Source organism: Xyrauchen texanus, chromosome 4 (assembly GCF_025860055.1).
Source record: "Xyrauchen texanus isolate HMW12.3.18 chromosome 4, RBS_HiC_50CHRs, whole genome shotgun sequence".
Classification (NCBI taxonomy): domain Eukaryota; kingdom Metazoa; phylum Chordata; class Actinopteri; order Cypriniformes; family Catostomidae; genus Xyrauchen; species Xyrauchen texanus.
The window spans coordinates 40617528-40637047 of record NC_068279.1 but is presented as its reverse complement, the minus strand read 5'-3'; the positions used below and the strand labels follow the sequence as shown (position 1 = coordinate 40637047).

Below are 19520 nucleotides of genomic sequence, written 5' to 3'. Positions count from 1 at the left end.
GTGCATTTAAACATTCAAAGATGATTCTCTGTGAAAGATTTGTTTTGTCAACCCATTTGTGAACATGTTGGTCAATAAATATTATTAACAATTACTTTTGTTTCTTGTGAGTAACTGAAATAGATTTAGTTACAGTAATCTACAATAATTATAATAATTTAAAAAATAGGTATACATTTTTATGTTTTTAAAATAGATATGCATTATTATATAGGGCTACTTTAAATAATGTGCATTTTCAACTGTTCTGAGACCAGTGCAGACAAACAGCACACTATAGGTCAAGTCATTCACTAAATAGGGAGAAAGGAAGCATCCTATAACTATTCTATGCAACTTTTCTAAGTGCATCAGAATTTATCATGCAAAATTTTATTTTAGCACGGTTGGCAGTGATTGGATGATGCTGGCCATTACTTTGAATCAGAATTAATGATGCTAAATTCTGATTGGTAAAATGCTTCAGCACTGGCTATCACTTGCTTGTTTGACAGTGCAAAGAGAGAATATTGAGATTTTGTTGCCAAAGTAAAAAAAACCTAAAAACTTTAACATAGAAGTCAAATCAAGTCAAATAATTTGTATTTGTATAGTTTTTTATTTGTGCTTTTCTCAATAAACATGGTTCCGAAGCAGCTTTAAAGACAATCAGCTGTAATGTCTGTAACATCTCAAAAACCAACTCTCCTGGAAACATAATAAACAATTTGATTAAAAACAAACCTGACTTTCAAAAGCTTGGTTTTATTTAAAATTTCAAACTTAGTACCACTGCCCCATATGAGGAGACACATTTTTAAGAAAACTATTAGCTTTAAAAATATATATGTTTATATTCACAGCCTTAATTCTTGCACAACTACAGTCTTATTGACTTGAAAGTACTACAAAAAAATTATATAAATACTTGAAAAGACCAGTGTGAGACATCTGAATGTTATCAGTCTTACTGAATCTCTATTAGGGTGGTCTAATAATGAGACCCATGAAGGAATGTGAACTTTTGGATTCTTGTCCTTGTGTGAACTGGTTCTTATGACTGACTGAGCTATCTGACATGAAGTTAGTGACAAATTTTAAAGTGATGCTCACACACTAGGGTTGCGTGGTTTACAAGAACTAACGAAGTATCGTTGATAATTTCCATGGTACCATATTACCAAATGGTACCATATTACAGTATCCTGTCATTAGCAAAATTATGAGATGTGACAGTTTTGAGATTAAATGAAAGACAATTAAAACAAACAAACAAACAACTCTGGATATGGCCAAGTGTGCTAATTAAAAAGCAGAAGGATGTAATTTAATTCAATTATATAAAGTCAGATGCACTGCATGCTACAGAATGAACAAGAGGTGCCGCTCTGCTCTGTCATGTGCTTCACACACACACGCATGCACACACACAAACACAACACACACTACTGGTGCTTCAATTTTATGCAGTGTGTTTAGAGTATAAACAGCTGTTAACATTTAAATAAACTCTTCCAGTGCAGCTCGGAGATTTTGGCTCGAGAGTCGCAACGGGATTATAAAAAAATCCCAGCAATCAAGAATCAAGCTTTCCAGCATTAATGGGAAGCTTGATATAACTAACCTGTCAAAAACAGGAAGAACTCAAAAGTCCAGGAAAAATGAAAACTCTATTCAATTGGATGCATGAAATTAAATACAGAAAATATAATTACTTAATACAAATGTAATATTCAAAAAGTAAAAATAATACCCTTAATAACAGTTATATAATATTAAAAGGTTGTATTATTATTATTATCTGTTAGTAATTTCAAGTGTATTATCAGAATGCTGTTATTCAGTCATAGCAGCCTTGTGCCACAGGTAATCAGATTTTTGTTTTTTTTCATTCATTTTTTCATTAATACTGTGAAGCTCTGTTGTGCAGACTTTTATTTTGATGCAATGATATTTGATAAGTTAGAGATTATCAGCAACTGGATAGTGGAAGGAAATGTCATCAGCATCAAAATGCACAAATGTAATGACTTAATGAATTTCTTTACTGATAAAATTTAAATAATCATAAATGAAATTGGAATTATGCTATCAACTGTCACAGCACCTCAGTGTTATAATTTTCCTCACGAGCAGCTTCAAACCTTCACTGTCATAAGTTTTGTTAGCTCTTCATGACCTATCAAAAAATCAAAAGACACAACAGGTATGCTAGATCCAATACCAACTAAGCTCTTAAAAGATGTATTCCCTGTAATCTCCGAACCACTTCTTAATATTATTAACTCCTCGCTATCCTTAGGACATGTCCCAAGAAACTTTAAAATGGCAGTTATCAAACAGTGTATTAAGAATCCACAGCTTGATTCTGGAGAATTGGGTGTTACAGACCAATTTCAAATCTCCCATTCATGTCGAAAATACTAGAAAAGCTAGTGTATGAACAATTTCAGTCAGGATTTAGGCCCCATCACAGTACAGAGACTGCACTTATCAGAGTTAAAAATGACTTGCTCTTATCATCTGATCATGGCTGCATTTCTCTTCTAGTACTTTTATATCTTAGTGCTGCCTTCGACACGATATATCACAACATTCTCTTAAATAGGCTGGAGAATTATGTTGGGATTGGTGGACTTGCATTAGCATGGTTTAGCATCAGACCGCTACCACTTTGTCTGTGTAAAGGAGGAATTGTCAAATCAAACAAAAGTATGGAGTGCCACAGGGTTCTAGGGCCTCTGATTTTCTCCTTATATATGATTCCCTTGGGAGATAATATCAGGAACCGTGGAATAATTTTCCACTGTTATGCTGACGATACCAAACTTAATATTTCTTCTAAACCCAACGAAAATTCAAAATTCTCAAAATTAGCAGAGCGTATCGATGAAATCAAAGATTGGATGGCCAGAAATTTCCTTATACTCAATTCTAACAGAACAGAGGTACTACTTATGGACCCAAAACCTCTAAAAATAAGCCCCTAAAATATAATTTGACTCTCAATGGATGTACTGTTACATTATCTTCTACAGCGAAGAACTTAGGTGTTATATTTGATACCAATCTGTCCTTTGAAATCAAATTTTTAAATGTTTGTCGCAGCATTCTTCCACCTCAGAAATTACGACACATGCTTTCTGTTTCTGATGCCGAAAAACAAATTAATGTGTTCATGACCTCAAGTCTAGATTTTTGTAATGCATTACTGGTCCAGCAAGTTCAATAAATAAACTTCAGTTAGTTCAAAATTTAGCTGCAAGTGTGCTGAATAGAACCAAGAAATATGAACATATTAGCCCCATTTTATTGTTGTTACTTTGGCTAACTGTTAAATTTCATATTCATTTTTAAATTATACTTAAATTAAACTACATATAAAGCTTTGAATGGTCTAGCTCCACACTACTTAGGTGACCTTCTGACAAGCTATATTCCATCACGCTCATTATGATCACAAAATTCTGGCTTGTTAATAATTCCAAGAATATCAAAATCCACAAAAGGAGGCGGATCCTTTTCATACTTGGCTCCTAAACTATGGAATAGTCTCCTTAACACTGTTCGGGACATAGACACACTCACTCAGTTTAAGTCTAGACTAAAGACTCATCTATTTAGCCAGGCTTACACCTAATTTATCCATCAACTCACAATTAGGCTGCTTTAGTTAGGTCTGCCGGAACCAGTAACATCTATCATGATCTATGACTCCAGGGCTCGACAATAAGGACTGCCCGATGGCCCAGGGCCAGTGTGAGAAAGATTTGGGCCAGTTGCTAGAACTGTCACTTGCCCGATTGGGCCAGTGCTGGATTCATAACATTAGTGCAAGCAAACAACAAGCAAGAGAGCACAAAAATTTCACAGAGCAAACGAAGTCTTCTAACTGAGGAGCGAGTGTGTGTATATTTATCTCGCAAAGATGCGCAAATGCATAATATACTGGACGCGCTAAGGCACAGTTGCATGCACGCACATGATTACCAAAATATAGTAAATAGCAGGAAAAAAACCCACTTAATGAATTTCTTAGTGGGATTTAACGTCTTGTGCAACATTATAAGTATCCCCACAGATTCCGTGTTCACAGTGTGTGAAATCCCCACATTTTTCATTTTTACATGTTGGTGAAAATTAGTAATCCACACATTAGAACACAAGAAATCAACAGTTCGTTCAACAGGACTGAAAATCCATGTCTCTCCGTGCATGTCTCATCATCATCTCTCTACGTGCAGTGTAGACTGTATAACATGCATGCGCTCTCGTAAAGGGACAGAGTGCTAGTTTTTTTCCCACTGTAAAAAAAATAAATACATTTTCTCTCATTAATTCACCTTTAGAGGTGAAGTGCCGAATGAGACATAATACATTTTGTTAAACCCCAGTTATACACGTGTCTGGAATTCACAAGCTGCTCAATATCCAAAATGTAAGTATACATTTAATTAGTTAATGTTTCAAAATGTAAACATTAATTCAACATGATAATGGCGTTTGATATGAAAAGAAGGAAGATCACTATGGCAATTATTATCAGAGCTGTTCAGCTGCGGGGTGAAGATGAATATTTGAAACAGTCTACTTCATATCATCCTCATAAAACACCTGTTACATATCTAATTTCTGGATAATACAGCTTTGTTCTTTGTATATCAGTCAGTGTTGGTCTTGTTTGGGTTTTTTGATTTCATGTTATATAAGCATTGTTAATTTACAGATTAGGCCTAATATCTACCTACTGTATATTACACATCACAAGCGATTTAGTAGCAAGTCTGTTCTCTCAGCCAATAATCAAATCTTTAACTCAGTGACTAAATCTTTGATCATTCTTGTGAAAACACTACACATGGGCAAAAGTTGCATGACATCACGACTAAAACGGTGACAGGAAACCCATCATCTCCTCAACAGAACTCTTGATTTACAAGCACATGTGTAAATGGCAGGACGGCTGAGGTTAATATGATGCATTTATGAATTTACATCTGTAAAGCGCATATATTGGGTTACATAAGGCATAAATTATAACAAATTATAAATGTTATTCAATTTTGTGGAAAATTGTTTACCCCTCCCCCCCCCCATGGCATAGTGACTCTCCTCAATCTGGGTGGTGGAGGACGAATCTCAGTCCATCAATCCCTGCATCTTATCATGTGGTTTGTTTAGTGCGTTACCACGGAGACTTAGCACATGTGGAGGCTTCACGCGATTCTCCTCGGCATTCATGCGCAACCCACTACGCACCCCACCGAGAGCGAACCACATTATAGTGACCACAAAGAGGTTACCCAATGTGAATCTTCCCTCCCTAGCAACTGGGCCCATTTGGTTGCTTAGCAGACCTGGCTGGAGTCACTCAGCATGCCCTGGATTCGAACTTGTGACTCCAGGTGTGGTAATCAGCATCTTTACTAAACATAAATCTTTTTTTTTTTTTAAATACTGATCTTAACACTTACATAGTTTACACATTTTAAACAATGACTTGCACTGCACATAAATAATAATATTGGCATTATATTCATGCTGGTTAGCCAGAGGGGAACTGGCCCCCACAGTGAGTCAGGTTTCTCCCAAGGTTATTTTTCTCCATTAACCAACATCTTATGGAGTTTTGTGTTCCTTGTCACAGTTGCCTTCAGCTTGCTCACTGAGGTTTCTAAATACAAGTGTTATTTAATTATTTCATTTGTATGCACAATTTACATCATCATCAAACTATATTTACCATATTTAATCAAACTACACAATGATCACTCAAAGACTTTAAACTGAAACATAGATATTTCAGTTTAATTTTCTGTTAATGCATGATTTTCTGTAAAGCTGCTTTGACATGATGTGTTGTGAAAAGCACTATAAAAAATAAAAATGACTTGACTTGAAACAATCTTTAATTTTGCCAAAAAATGTCAAGCTGCAAAAGCAGATAAAGCTGAACCTCTGCTGTAAATGTGGACTGTGTGTATGAATTCTGCTTAAGAACCTACTGTTTCATCTCAAACACGTATATAAATGTCACACACAAAAACACACAGTGAATTGGCAGAATTTTTCATCATAGATAAGGTTGCTGCAGTGGTAAACTGGCCCCCAGCCACAGTCTCTCTGCCAGACAACACACATCCTCATCCACTTCACTCACCAGTCGCACACACAGACTAAACCTTTAAATTCCAGCAAGCCATACAAATAAATTAGACAACACATACACATACACATACACTCTGTTTTCACAACACTCATGATTCCCAATAACATAGGAAGCCCATGATCCAATCCCTAGGACAAATTAAGATTACAATAATCTTGCTATTGAAATTAATATTAACTTTCATTAGCAATCATAAACAGGTCAAGAACAGAAACAGCTTGACATATTAAGACAGTGGTTCTCAACCGGTGGGGCGCGCCCCACTCTCCCGGGGGGGGGTGCGAGTAGGCTACGATGGAAGGGAAAAAAAACTGGAAAAAAAAACTTTTTGGGCACATTTTTTTATCACTAAACTACTGTCATATAAAGTTATAGTTTTGTATATACATAACTCCTGAATAAAAATTCAAATGTGTTTGGACTGATTTAAAAAAAAAAGTTTTGAACAAATTCGATTGGTTTGTCGATAGTGATCGCAAATGCAGGTGATAAGCATAAGCGGTTTCATTAAGCGAGTCATTGAGTCGTTCATTCAAACGATTCGTCAAGAATGAGACAGATGTTTGTGCATGGGTCATTGAATCTGACTCAACCGATTCGTTCACAACACTGAATCATTCAAAACACGATTGAGTATTGCTGTGAGATGCGCTATGCTAAATAAATAACAATACATTGTTGTAACAGCAATATCTCCAAGTTTTGTTTTTCACTGTAAAAATGTCATGATTTGCCAATGCAAAGAGAGTGCAGCCACCTTTTCCCCCCAATTCAAGCACTGATTATAACACAAACAAATCATCCTCCTGGCGGCTTTTTTTTTTTTGTCAAAAGCGACAAATCCAGCGACTTTTACTGGTGTTTTTGGAGACTTTTGTGGTGTTTGGAGACTCAAAAGCACGAATCACTCTGCAGTTAGGCCTACTGTGCTCAACAAACAGCGGGTGCTGCCGTGAGCCCCTCTCCCGTCCAAAAGCACTCACAGGCGGTAAGTCTCTCAGTAGCCTCGCGCAGCAGTCAGAGGAGACACACACCCCTCCGCGTCCAGGCTGCAAATGAATCGTGCAAGCGCATGGCCGCCGCCGTTCCTGCCCTGGCTTACAGAGCGGGGTATAAATGTAAATGTTCACTCACTCTCACACAAAAATAAATCACTGCATTTAAATTGACTCACAACATAGCTTTCCATTCACTCTAGTCTAGTCTCTTGCCAAGTTCGCTTGTGCCAGCTCTCCCTAGTCTTTTCAATCTCGATTTACATAGGCCTTTACTACAAAACCCCAACATTCTTTTTAAAGACTAAACCCACAAACATTCTTTTTTAAGATTAGATCAAATCTCAGCCCTAGCCAGTATTTCTTTTTTAACTACTAGGCAGTAGCTACACTTAGCTAAAACTAGCCACACAACTAAGACACACACACACACACACACACACACACACACACACACACACACTGATGAGGACTACAATCGCTAAGTATTAAAATAAAATCTGAATTGTCTGCAAAATAATTATTTTGTTCGTTTAATTAAAGATTGTGCCTAAGTCCCGACTGATTAGCCCCTGATACGTCTCTCAACATACACCACACACACAGTTACATATTGCCTAAACTTTATTGAAAACACATCAAAATGGAGAAATTTCTTGTGAGGACCAACAAGCCAACCGACGCACCACCAGCTGCAAAAAAGCTTCGAAGGTACGATGAAGCATACCTGCAATTTGGGTTTACAGTCATGGCTGATCTGAGACCTCAGTGTGTCGTGTGTGCCGAGGTGCTGGCAAACGACAGTATGAAGGCCTGCAAATTAAAAAGGCACCTCGAAACAAAGCATGCTGGCATTAAAAATAAACCAGCTGAATATTTTAAAAGAAAGCTTGATGACCTCCATCAGCAACAGGCAACCATTTCAGTGTACAGCACCGTGTCTAAACAGTGTTTGGAGGCATCGTATGTAGTGGCCAAAAGGATCGGTAAACTGGGTAAACCGCAAACAATCGCCGAGACTCTCATTTTGCCGACAGCGCAAGACATGTGCAGAATAATGATAGGCGATAGTGCAGCAGCCAAACTCGGTGCAGTACCACTGTCCAATGACACAGTCGCTAGGAGAATTGTAGACATGTCCAATGATATCAGAGAACAACTGATAGAGTTCGTAAAAAAGAGTCCTTACTACGCGCTGCAGCTGGACGAATCCACTGATATTGCTGGGCAGGCACAGCTCCTCACCTATGTCAGGTATCTGTGGGACAAGGCGATTGAGGAGGATGTCCTGTTTTGCCGGCCTCTTCAGTCACACACTACAGGAGAAGCCATTTTCAATGTCCTTGATATTTTTATCCATGAAAATGGTTTGGCTTGGGACCGATGCGTTGGCCTATGCACGGATGGTGCGCAGGCAATGACGGGGCGTGGGTTCGAGATCCGTTTGTGTGCACAGCAAATGAGCTATCAATTGATATGCAGGAACAGCTTATTGAGCTGAAGAGTGACAGTAGACTGAAGGAACTCTTTAGCTCCTGCCCTCTTTTGTCATTCTGGGCAGCATTGATGCAGGAATACCCTGAACTCTGTGACGTCGCCTTGAAGATTCTCCTTCCTTTCGCGTCGACATATTTGTGTGAGGCAGGATTCTCAAAAATAACTGCACTCAAAACGAAATACCGCAATCGTGCACAAATCGAGGATGATTTGAGGCTATGTTTATCAAAAATTGAGCCAAGAATTGAGGATCTTTGCAAGGCAAAGCAGGCTCAGGTCTCACATTAACATCACCTACCAGCAAGCTTCTGTAAAAAATGCAGATGATGCCTACTATTAGGCCTAGTAATAATAACAATAATAAAGCATAAATTAATATCAGAGGTCTGGTGCCAATTCCCAATTATAGCAATAGCCTAGTAATGATAATAGGCCTACTGATGATGATGATAATAATAATAATAATAACAACAACAACAACAATAAAGCATGTAACCTCATATAATTATATAGCAATAGCCTAGTAATGATGATAGGCCTACTACTACTACTCATAATAATAATAATAATGCCTGCAAGCTCACATTAGAAGTCTGGTGCTACTGCCAATTATTATAATAATAATAATAATAATAACAACAATAAAGCATGGGCCGGGCGGGGGGCACTGGGGCCCCAACTGCAATGAACCAGCTTTGGGGGGGGCCCAGCTTGCAAAAGGTTGAGAACCCCTGTATTAAGAGATATGGAGAAAAGGAGACTCACGAGAGTGAGGGAAAGGATGTGCAGGAGGACAGTGAAATAAAACAGGCTTAAATGTTGCTTTGCATCACTGAAGTTAAAGTTGGCTGAAATGAAGCACAATTTGAAATAGAAATGTTTATTTTTGTTCATTTGTTTATTTTTAGGATCCCATTAGCTGAAAGTCTGTGCCATCAGCTAGTCTTCCCGGGTTCCATTCTAAAAAATTACATTACAACAACAACAACACATTTCAATCATCACAGTAAACAATATATACATTTTATATATGTACATAAATACACAAACACACACTCATACCTACATACAATCTAGTTTCGATTCATAAGACTAAATATAAATACCATATTATTTACAATTACCTTAATCATAACATATAAATACCTACATCGACACATAACACCTTAGACTTCTTTTAAATGCCAGCTTATTACAAAGCTGACGAACTTCAATGGGAATGTTATTCCAGATGACTATTGCTCTATACAGAACGGTATTCTTCATAAAATTAGTTTTTGGATAGGGGTCATTATATGACCATTATTTGCCTTTCTGGTATTATAATTATGCACAGAATTACAATACACTATTTGATTAAACAGAGAAATAGGCATTTTCATTGTCAATGTGTTATATATCATACTGCTTAAAGTAACTGTTATTCTTTGGTTTAAAGTGAGCCATGAAAGAGTAGAATACATCTGATCTCTACTTGTTTTAATTGAGCAGCCCAGAACCAGTCTTGCTGCTTTATTTTGTGCAACCTGAATTTTTGACAAGTCCTTTTTAGTTCCAGAAGACCACACCTCAGTGCAGTATGACAAGTGACATAATATTAATGACTCTGTTACTATTTTTAAAGTTTCCTGATTCACATAATGACAACATTTTTTAGTTAATGCAATGCCACATCCTATTCTGTTAACAATAGTTTTTATGTGTTCTGTCCAAGAAAGACTACTATCAATAACCATACCCAACAGTTTAGCCTTTTCTACTCGTTGCATTCTTTGCCCGGCTATATGTAACTTTAATTCTGATCCAAGCATCAATTTTTGTTTTGATCCAATGATCATACTTTTAGATTTGGATATATTTAAGACTAATTTGTTTCCACTAACCCACTTATACACCAAATCCAACTCTCCAGACAGAACATGATTAAGTTTGTCACATGAGTTTGAAGCATAGTAAACAGTTGAGTCATCTGCAAACATTGTCATTGATGCTTTTTTGACAGCTAAGGGCAAATCATTAATAAAAACTGAAAACAAAAGAGGACCCAAACAACTTCCTTGTGGTAAACCACAAACTAAACCTTTATAATTAGATAAAGAACCATTATAAAAAACCCGCTGTGTTCTTTGTGAAAGATAACTATTCATTAGTAAAATAGCAGAAGGAGAAAATCCGTAGATCTTTAATTTCTCAATTAAAATAGAATGGTCTATTACATCAAAAGCAGCGCTGAAGTCCAACATGACCACACCAACTAATTCTTTATCCATACTTCTAAGCCATCCATCGGTCATTTGTGTAAGAGCTGTACAGGTAGAATGTGCCTTTCTATGCATGCTGAAACATAGTCATCAAATTATTGTTCTGAAAGTAATTACGAATTTGTGTATGAATAATCTTTTCCATAACTTTACTGAGTGCAGGCAGAATACTTATAGGTCTACAGTTATGCCCGTTATAAGATAATCGACTGTTTTTTATCAATGGAATAAGTTTCCCTTCCTTCCACAAAGATGGATAAATCCCACTCGCTATACACTGATTAAATATATAACACAACGGAGCAGCAATATATTCAGCTGTTTTATTCAATACTAGGCTGTCCAAGTTGTCTGTGCCTGGACTACCATGTGTTGGAAGAGACTTTAACAGGGCCATCACTTCTGCAGTTTGCACGCGACTAAAATGAAAGTTACACATTTTATCAGCCATGATTTCATTTTTGATCAGTTCACAGTAATCAAAATCTTGTGTTCTAAAACCTTTTCTTAAATTATTTACTTTATTTATAAAAATAATTATTAAAATAATCTGCAATGTCTTTAGATTCTGTTATAAAACCTCCATCAGACTCTACAAAAGAAGGCGATGCATTTCTATTTCTTCCCATAATTTCATTTAGGACGTGCCAAAGCTTTTTGCCATCATACTTAACACTGTTTATTCTATTTTTGTAATACTCTTTCTTTTTCCTTTTATTTATTTTAGTAACTTGATTCCTTAATTTACAGTACTTTAATCTGTCCTCCAATAATCTCGTTTTCACAGCCACTTGTTTAGCTTCATCTCTTTGTTTCATCATATTTTTCAATGTTGAATCAATCCACCTTGCACCATTTGATTTTATTACCCTATTTTTCATCGGTGCACATTTATCAACAATGCACAAAAGCATACTCATGAAAACATCCAAAGAAACTCCTGGGTAGTGGCCACAGTACACATCTTTCCAATCAACATGTTTTACTTCTCCCACAATCTTTTCAATAGCTGATACTTTATAAGACCTTTTATAAGTACCAAAATTAGCTTTGGCTTTAGGAACTTTCGCTTTCTTATTAACAGCAATAAGATTATGGTCACTAAACCCAACTGGTATTGACACAACATCAGTACACAGTTCTGGTACATTAGTGTAAATGTGGTCAATACATGTTGCTGTTGTAATGCCCACCTTGTTGGTAACGATTCTTGTTGGCACATTGACAATTTGATGTAAATTGCAGACACTTATATAGGAAAGTAATTTCTTTTTCTTTGAGCATCTGTCATCATTCCAATCAATATTCATATCTCCAAATAAATATAGTTCAGAATTGACATCAGAGACATTATCAAGCATTTCACCTAAGCATGTCAGATAGTCCACGTGTGCATCAGGAGGTCTATAACAGCATCCCACAAGTACTGGTTTCATATAAGGTACATGGACTTCTACCCATATAGCTTCAATGTCATCATATATTAAATTGTGTTTTAACTTACAAGGAATGTTGCTTTGCACAAAGATGGCCACACCACCACCAAATTTATTTCTATCCTTTCTAAAAACATTAAAACCTTTAACTGGTAATTCAGAGTTTTGAATAGAGCTTTCGAGATGTGTCTCAGATAGAGCTAATATATTAATTGAATACTTGTGCACTAAATTAATAATATCTTGAATTTTATTCCTTATACTACAATATTTAAATGTGCCAAAACCAAACCTTTACTAGTTGTAGTTGTACACATTAGTGTGATATAAGGAATGCAATCACAAACACATCAGAAACATAGTACTTGACCCTAAAATGTATCTCAGTCCTGAATCCTTTCCTCTCTCGGCAAAATTACCAATTTATCATACCTTAATATTGCTTTTTCACCTTGGGCTCTAGCAGCTTTGAGCTTAGGCCACAGTTCCTTTCTTCTTTGAAGCACAGCCCCAGAAAAATCTTCATTAATGTAAATGTTAGTCCCCTTGAGCTTTTTAGCGGAGGAAAGAATGCGTTGTTTATCTTTGAGATGCAGCAGATTCACTATAAGTCTCCTGGGCCTTCCACCCTCCTGATACTGACCCATCCTCTGGACACGCTCGATTTCAATCTTCCCATCCAGTCCAAGATTATTGGAGAACATGTGTTGGACCTTCTGCTCCAAACCACTCCAACTCTCTTCCTTATCGTCTATTATGCCATCAATGACTAGATTTTTCCTTTTATGTTGATTTTCAATGTAGTCGAACTTAGTGAACATTTCCTCAATGTCGCGTTTTAAATTCATTATGTCGTTTACAGAAGATTTTATTTTGGCTTCAGTTTCTTTGTATCCTGATTTCATCTCCTCCATCATTTGTTGTGTGAATTCCAGACTTGTCTTCAACTCTTGTACATCGCGTATAACACCATCCAATCTCTTATTTGTTCCCTCCATAATCACTTGTATGAAACATTTAAAGTTATCTTGTTGCTGAATTAGCATGTCTTTATAAAACTCTCTCTGCTGCTCCAGCATTTGGGAGAGTACACTCATGGTAACAACAGACTCTTCCTCACACACTGCGACTTTCGTTTGCTTAGGAGGCATGATCTTACCAAGATGTACAAAAGGTGATTTTTGTAGTTGAATGTTGTCAAAAAAATGCCGATATCCAGGCCCTACTCCAGCAGAGGCCTACTAGGCCAAGAAGCCTCTCAACCTAGTTTAACACTAAACTCCTTGTGCAAAGTTATTATACTCCACTAGACACAAAAAACTGAAGCATAAGTAGAAATTGCTTTGACAAGTAAGTCACTACTAAAATTTTCAACAAGATTCACCAGATATTTGTTGGATTGGAATTGGAATAGGAGTAGGATAGAACAGAATAGAGTGTGGGTGCCTGATGTAAAATGTAAAGAGTTTATCCTCTAGGGTGGATTGTGACTATGTAACAAACAAATTCAGACACTCTCTCTCTCTCCTTCTGCCCCAGTGTGAGAAAGACTCATTTAATTTTGCATTCCTCAGCACATTTGAAGTTCAAACACTTATAACTATGTAACTAGACACTGTTGGAGGAATTCACAAAAAAAAATTCATTTTCTTTTTTTTTTTTTGCATGGGCCTGGTTCACTAAGGAATTATGCAGATCAGGAAACAGCACAAACGCACCCACAAAATCGCTGCTGAGTGCAATTTGTACGCACAATTCTGATCTTGGGGGCAGATGCTGAACGCTATATTTAGCAGAGGATGCAGCAGACCACCATGTTCTGACACACCCCGCCAGGACTGTACACCATCATCACTGTGATCCAGACACCCGATTCATCTCTTAAACATGCAGAAAGTGCACATGACTACACCGTGCATCTGGATATATGCCAAGTTATAATGCTCTTCTCCAGCATTTGATTATTATTTGATACTTCTCATGTAATCGATTGAAAATATACACAAAAATCTCTTTTAAATCAAATTTTACCACTTACTTTCATTTGTCAGCTATAGTTTGTTGTAAATTGTGATGGGCATTGTGGCAGCGGGGGCGTGGTCAAGCGCCCGTCCGGGAGAGAAAAGCGGTAAGGGCGCTTGCACCTGAGCTAAATTATGTCTAACACCTGTCTCTAATTTCAGTGAGCACGGGGAGAGCGGCATAAAAGTCAGCCAGAGGGCCTCCATGGGGGAAGAGAGTGACATGAGAGTTACTATGCTGTGTCATTAAGCTGGCTGTTTAAAGAGTGCTCCTTGCACGTTGTTATTGTGATTGTTATTGTTAGTAATAAAGACACTCACCTTTGAGCCACTGCGTCAAGTGTCATCCCTTGGAGGAGATCTTTACAGGCATTTTTTATGAACAAAGCTCAATCAATAAAAAGCCTAATTTACATAGAAAGGAGGTGTGTTTGCACAGAAAAGAATGACAATGACTTAATTTAAAGACTCGATACGCAGTGCAATTTCAGGGCTGCTTGCACCTGCTTTAACAAGATTGCGGGTGCTTAGTGAATAAGATGCAGGTTTTTGCTTGGCAAAGTGATGCAACTTCTCTTCACCAAGTGACATTCTAGTTCCTAGAAATTATTAGAAATAGGCTTGGATCCCTATTTCAATTCAAGTCTATTTAATCTTTTTCAGCCCTTTTCATCCGCCAGGTGAAAATTCTATTTCTAATCACTTAGAAACACACAAGTAATAGCACACATCTTTCTCAACAAACCAAACTATTTGCAGAATTATTAAAGTTATTTTCATTTTTGGATGAACTATGCCTTAATATTTTCTTAAAAGAATAAGCAATAGTGATAATTAGTGTTGTCAAAAGTACCAGTACTTCGGTACCAAGTCAGTACTAAAATAAAAAGATGTCATGATTCCAGTGTTTTTGAAGTACCAGTAGTACCGAGCACCGACTTAATTCGGTACCAGCAAGCTGTCTGAATGATACATAACTGCTTTCAATCTATGACTCCTTCTAAACTGAAATTCACAATTAATAAAATTAAAATCATGATATGTGACATTTAAACTGCAAAAGGCTGCAATCTTTGTCTGAATTCAAGCTGCGTGATTTTAAAAAATGTGAAGCCGACCACCCATACATTGGAAACTCCACAGATATTCGCATTATATGAGATGACAAATCAAAGCACTAAGCCACTGTAAATATTTAATTAAATCACAGAATTTGCACTTTATCGATCACACTGGGCCATGTAGCAAATTTTATTTATCTGTCAGAAGTAAAAGTGAAGCTTCCGTGAAAGGCTCACATCAAAATAAAAGTACGATTCAAAATAAAAACTTTGTAGGTTCCCGAAATTGAAGAAATTGCAACAGAAATATATTACAACTGTATAATAAAATGTAATTTTCAATGTAGTAATATTAATAATTATACAGTAAATAATTATTAATAAATAATAATAATAATTAAAAAATATAATACAAGCAAGAGTGCTTTTTACTGAATAATAGTTGGTTAAAAATGAATATGTTGAAAAATAATTGTTCAATTAATTTGATTAGACACTATTTTGACGATGAAATTAAATTAAACTTTAAAACATGGAATTCTGGGAGCAAAAAAAAATAATAATATTTGGGAATTTGGGGAAAAATGAAACCAATTTCAGTAGGGCCCTACATAAAACACTTAATACATACCTAATTGAAAGAAACATGCATATCTTTTAATTTATTATTTATCTATCGAAGTTTAACTTTAAATAGGCTAAAGAAGTGTGTTCAACAGCACTGTGGCAGGGCGGAGGGCGGGGCCGGGTCGTGATTCTACACACCCGGTCCCTTATCAGGCTAATCAAGCCTCCGAGAGGGATAAAGGCTGACTACGGAGGATTGTGCGAGAGAGAGAGATCGTTTATGGGCATGTCCGTCGTGTGTGTCTTTTGTTTAAGTTTAACATTAAAATATAATTTATATTGACAAGCTGGTTATTACCTCCTCCTTTCCATTGAACTACGTTACAAGTACATTATCATATTTGCACATTTTTGCTGAGGTATTGATTTTGGTATTGAGAAACATGAAAATTCCTTGGTATTGGTACTGGCTACTGAAATTTTAGTGTACCATGGTAACACCAGTGATAATAATGTGTGTCTTAGCATGTTGGGTCAGAGTGTGTGCTCAATAGTTCTCACTCAGTTTAGGACTCATACTTGACAGCATGTACACACAGCAGTGATGAAGAGTAATGGGATGTGGACAAGTCCGGATAAGAGCTCCATTTATCATACAACACACTACTACAGCTGCACAATGATATCGGCCACAACTCTTAGTGTAACAGCAAAACAGAGCCAATGACATGGAGAAACAGAGGGAAAGAGGAAGAAAACTAGAGCAAAAAATAATGAATCAACAGAGGGTAATAAGAGTTAGTTCACCCCAATGTGAAAATGTGTTTGTCGTATGTTCACCCTCATAAAATTTAAATCCCATTTGACTTTATTTATTCTGTGGAACACAAAAGATGATGTTAAGACAATGTAAGGTACTGACAGTCTGCCACCATTTACTTTCATTGTAATGAAAAAGATGCAATGAAAGCGAATGGTGACAGGCTAACATTCTTCCTTATGCCACCTCCTGTCCTACATGGAAGACTGAAAGCCACGTGGGTATGGAACAATATGAGGGTGGGTAAATAATGACAGAATTTTAAATTTCAGATGAACAATTCCTTCAAAAGAAAAGAGAGAAGATCGCTGGAGGGTGACAGTGACTGGTAAGACCACAAAAACAAACACACACACACACACACACACACACACACACACACACACACACACACACACACACACACACACACACACACCACACACACACACATCCATGATTAAACAGAACCACGGCATGTTGATATGACAAATAGACCTGTGTCCGGCTCCTCCACCCGGGTTTCCTGGTTCCCCATAGCTGTGCTACACGCTGCTCCACAGAAGACACACTAATCCAATAGAGCAGAGCTCAGTCCTCAGCCAGAAACACCGGACAGATCACTCACACACTCCGTTAGTCCCGATTCACTGCTGGCACTTGGAAGACAAGAGACAATGACACAGGCGTGTTTGTCCTCTGCTCTCGTCCCCTCTCGTCTGTGAGTCAGCAGCAAGACAACATTCCTGCTGTCTGGGACCAGTCAAACGCTAGTCCCTGTTTAACTCATGTCTTCTTCTCATTAACTTGTTCTGTCTTTCTTCCTCTTACTGTCTCTCTCTCTCTCTCTCTCTCTCTCTCTCTCGTGAGGTAACCGTTGCAGCAGCAGTGTATTCAGTGTTGTATTAGTCGTGCCACTGAACTCATCAAAGGAGAGCTACACAGGGGGTGTGGCCTCTGCATCACAGATCTGCTCCTCCTCCTCAAAGCCAGTAACTCTGTCCTTTCTCCATCTTACATTTTCTCTCTCTCTTTCACTTTACCTTTATGTCCACTGTAGTAGTGGGAGAGAGAAAGAAAGAGTGCAAAGGACTAATGTAAAGGAACAGAGGAGAAGGTTTCTGTTCAAGGATGTAACCAAAATGGGAAACCAATTGTAAATATTTTAAGCTGAAATGAGGAATTGCAAAAATAATGATTGTCTTCAAACAGGTTTCTGGAACATTCCCCAATCTTCCATTGGTCAGGGAAAAAAATAAATAAATAAATAAATAAAAATAAAACAGACAGTCCCTCCCCAAACCTTGTTGCTGTTTGGACTGGTTGGAATTTCTCAAACAAACAGAGCAATGTTTTGTTTGGCCACAGTGTCACATGGTTTTTGTGGAAATCAACCAACAAATGGCTTACTTCTAGTTGTCTATTCATATTAATCTGACATTAAATTGAATACAATTTAACACTTCAGCTTTAAGAAACTAAATTGATGTCTTTTTCTTTGCTGAATTTACTGGAGTTACATAAAGCCTCTCCACCCTAGATAAATAAATTCAGTTCTAATCTGGCTGACTACAACAGCTCACTCACCATCACAAACAGAGGCAAAACAAAGCCTGTGTAAACTACAGCTGAGCTGATCTGTGTCCACCCAGACCTCTCACAGATTCACCTCAATGACCTTACATGAGCAGATTGATATTACATTTCTTCACTATAGGAATGTTGCAGGTCCAATAAGGTAAGCTCTATTTACAGCAGCTGTGGCATACTGTTAATTGCAGCAAACAATAATTCATCCCTAAGTTTGTAAAAAATCTGTTTACAGTAGGCTAATGCTATAATGCCTAATGTAAAGAGAAGTGTGCTATTACTTTTTTATGTAAAATGTACAAAAATGAATAGTTCACCCAAAAATGAAAAATCTCTCAGCATTTACTCATCTTTATGCCTTCTCAAAGTATGACTTTCTTCTGAACAAAACTGCAGAACACATACAATATATCTGATGGAGATATGAGTTTCTTTTTATCGTACAATGCAATTAAATAAGGTCAAACACTTTTAAGCTCCAAAAAGACCTAAAATATGAAGTTAATCAATTCAACTTGAGTGGTTTAATCCATGTCTTTGAGCAACACGATCGGTTTTGGGTGAGAAACAGACAAAAATGTAACTAATAAATTTAGAAATCTACGATCTAATTGTCACAATCATAATCTGATCCTTTTGGGGTTTTTTTGTTTTTTTTGCACAGCGCTGTACACGCATCATTCAAGTTTGCAATGCCACAAGGGTGAGTAAATGGTGAGAGAATTATCATTTTGGATAAAATCCCAAAGGTTTACATTGTAGGAGGAACCCAAGCCAGGTTTACATGGTCATAACAGGAGTTGAAATACAGGATTTAACTTTGCACTGAAAAGGTTAGTAATCCATTTGATCACACTCTTCTCATTAACACTTACACTTAAAACATTTATTCTTACATTCATCAAGGTGTTTAGAGTTAGCAAGTAGGCACAATACTCGGATAAGAGGTCTGACATGTGGATGTGCAGTTGCTACTGAGAAATTTCAGACCGCTAGATGGTGCCATTGACCAATCAGAATCAAGTGTTCTAGAGAGCTAAGTAATAAACATCTGTAACTCTACCAGCTCATGTGATGTCAGTCATTGCACAATGCACATCAAAACCAAATCATCATCCCAGTGAACTGCAGATCTCTTTAATCTG

At 37.0% G+C, this 19520-nt stretch overlaps 1 protein-coding gene across 3 annotated transcripts in view; it reads right to left on the bottom strand.

Moving 5' to 3' along the window:
• The window catches only part of LOC127643320 (cytospin-B-like), a 188685-nt gene that overhangs the window by 113750 nt on the left and 55415 nt on the right, over positions 1–19520 (bottom strand). Inside the window, exon 1 of one of the 3 annotated variants that reach the window (XM_052126018.1) lies at positions 17284–17718. The exons of the other annotated variants lie outside the window; for them this stretch is intronic. Within the exon in view, the coding sequence (XP_051981978.1) occupies positions 17284–17323 (40 nt within the window). The 5' untranslated portion in view covers positions 17324–17718. Of the gene's footprint in view, positions 1–17283; positions 17719–19520 lie in introns of those variants that run through there. 3 annotated transcript variants of the gene reach the window in all.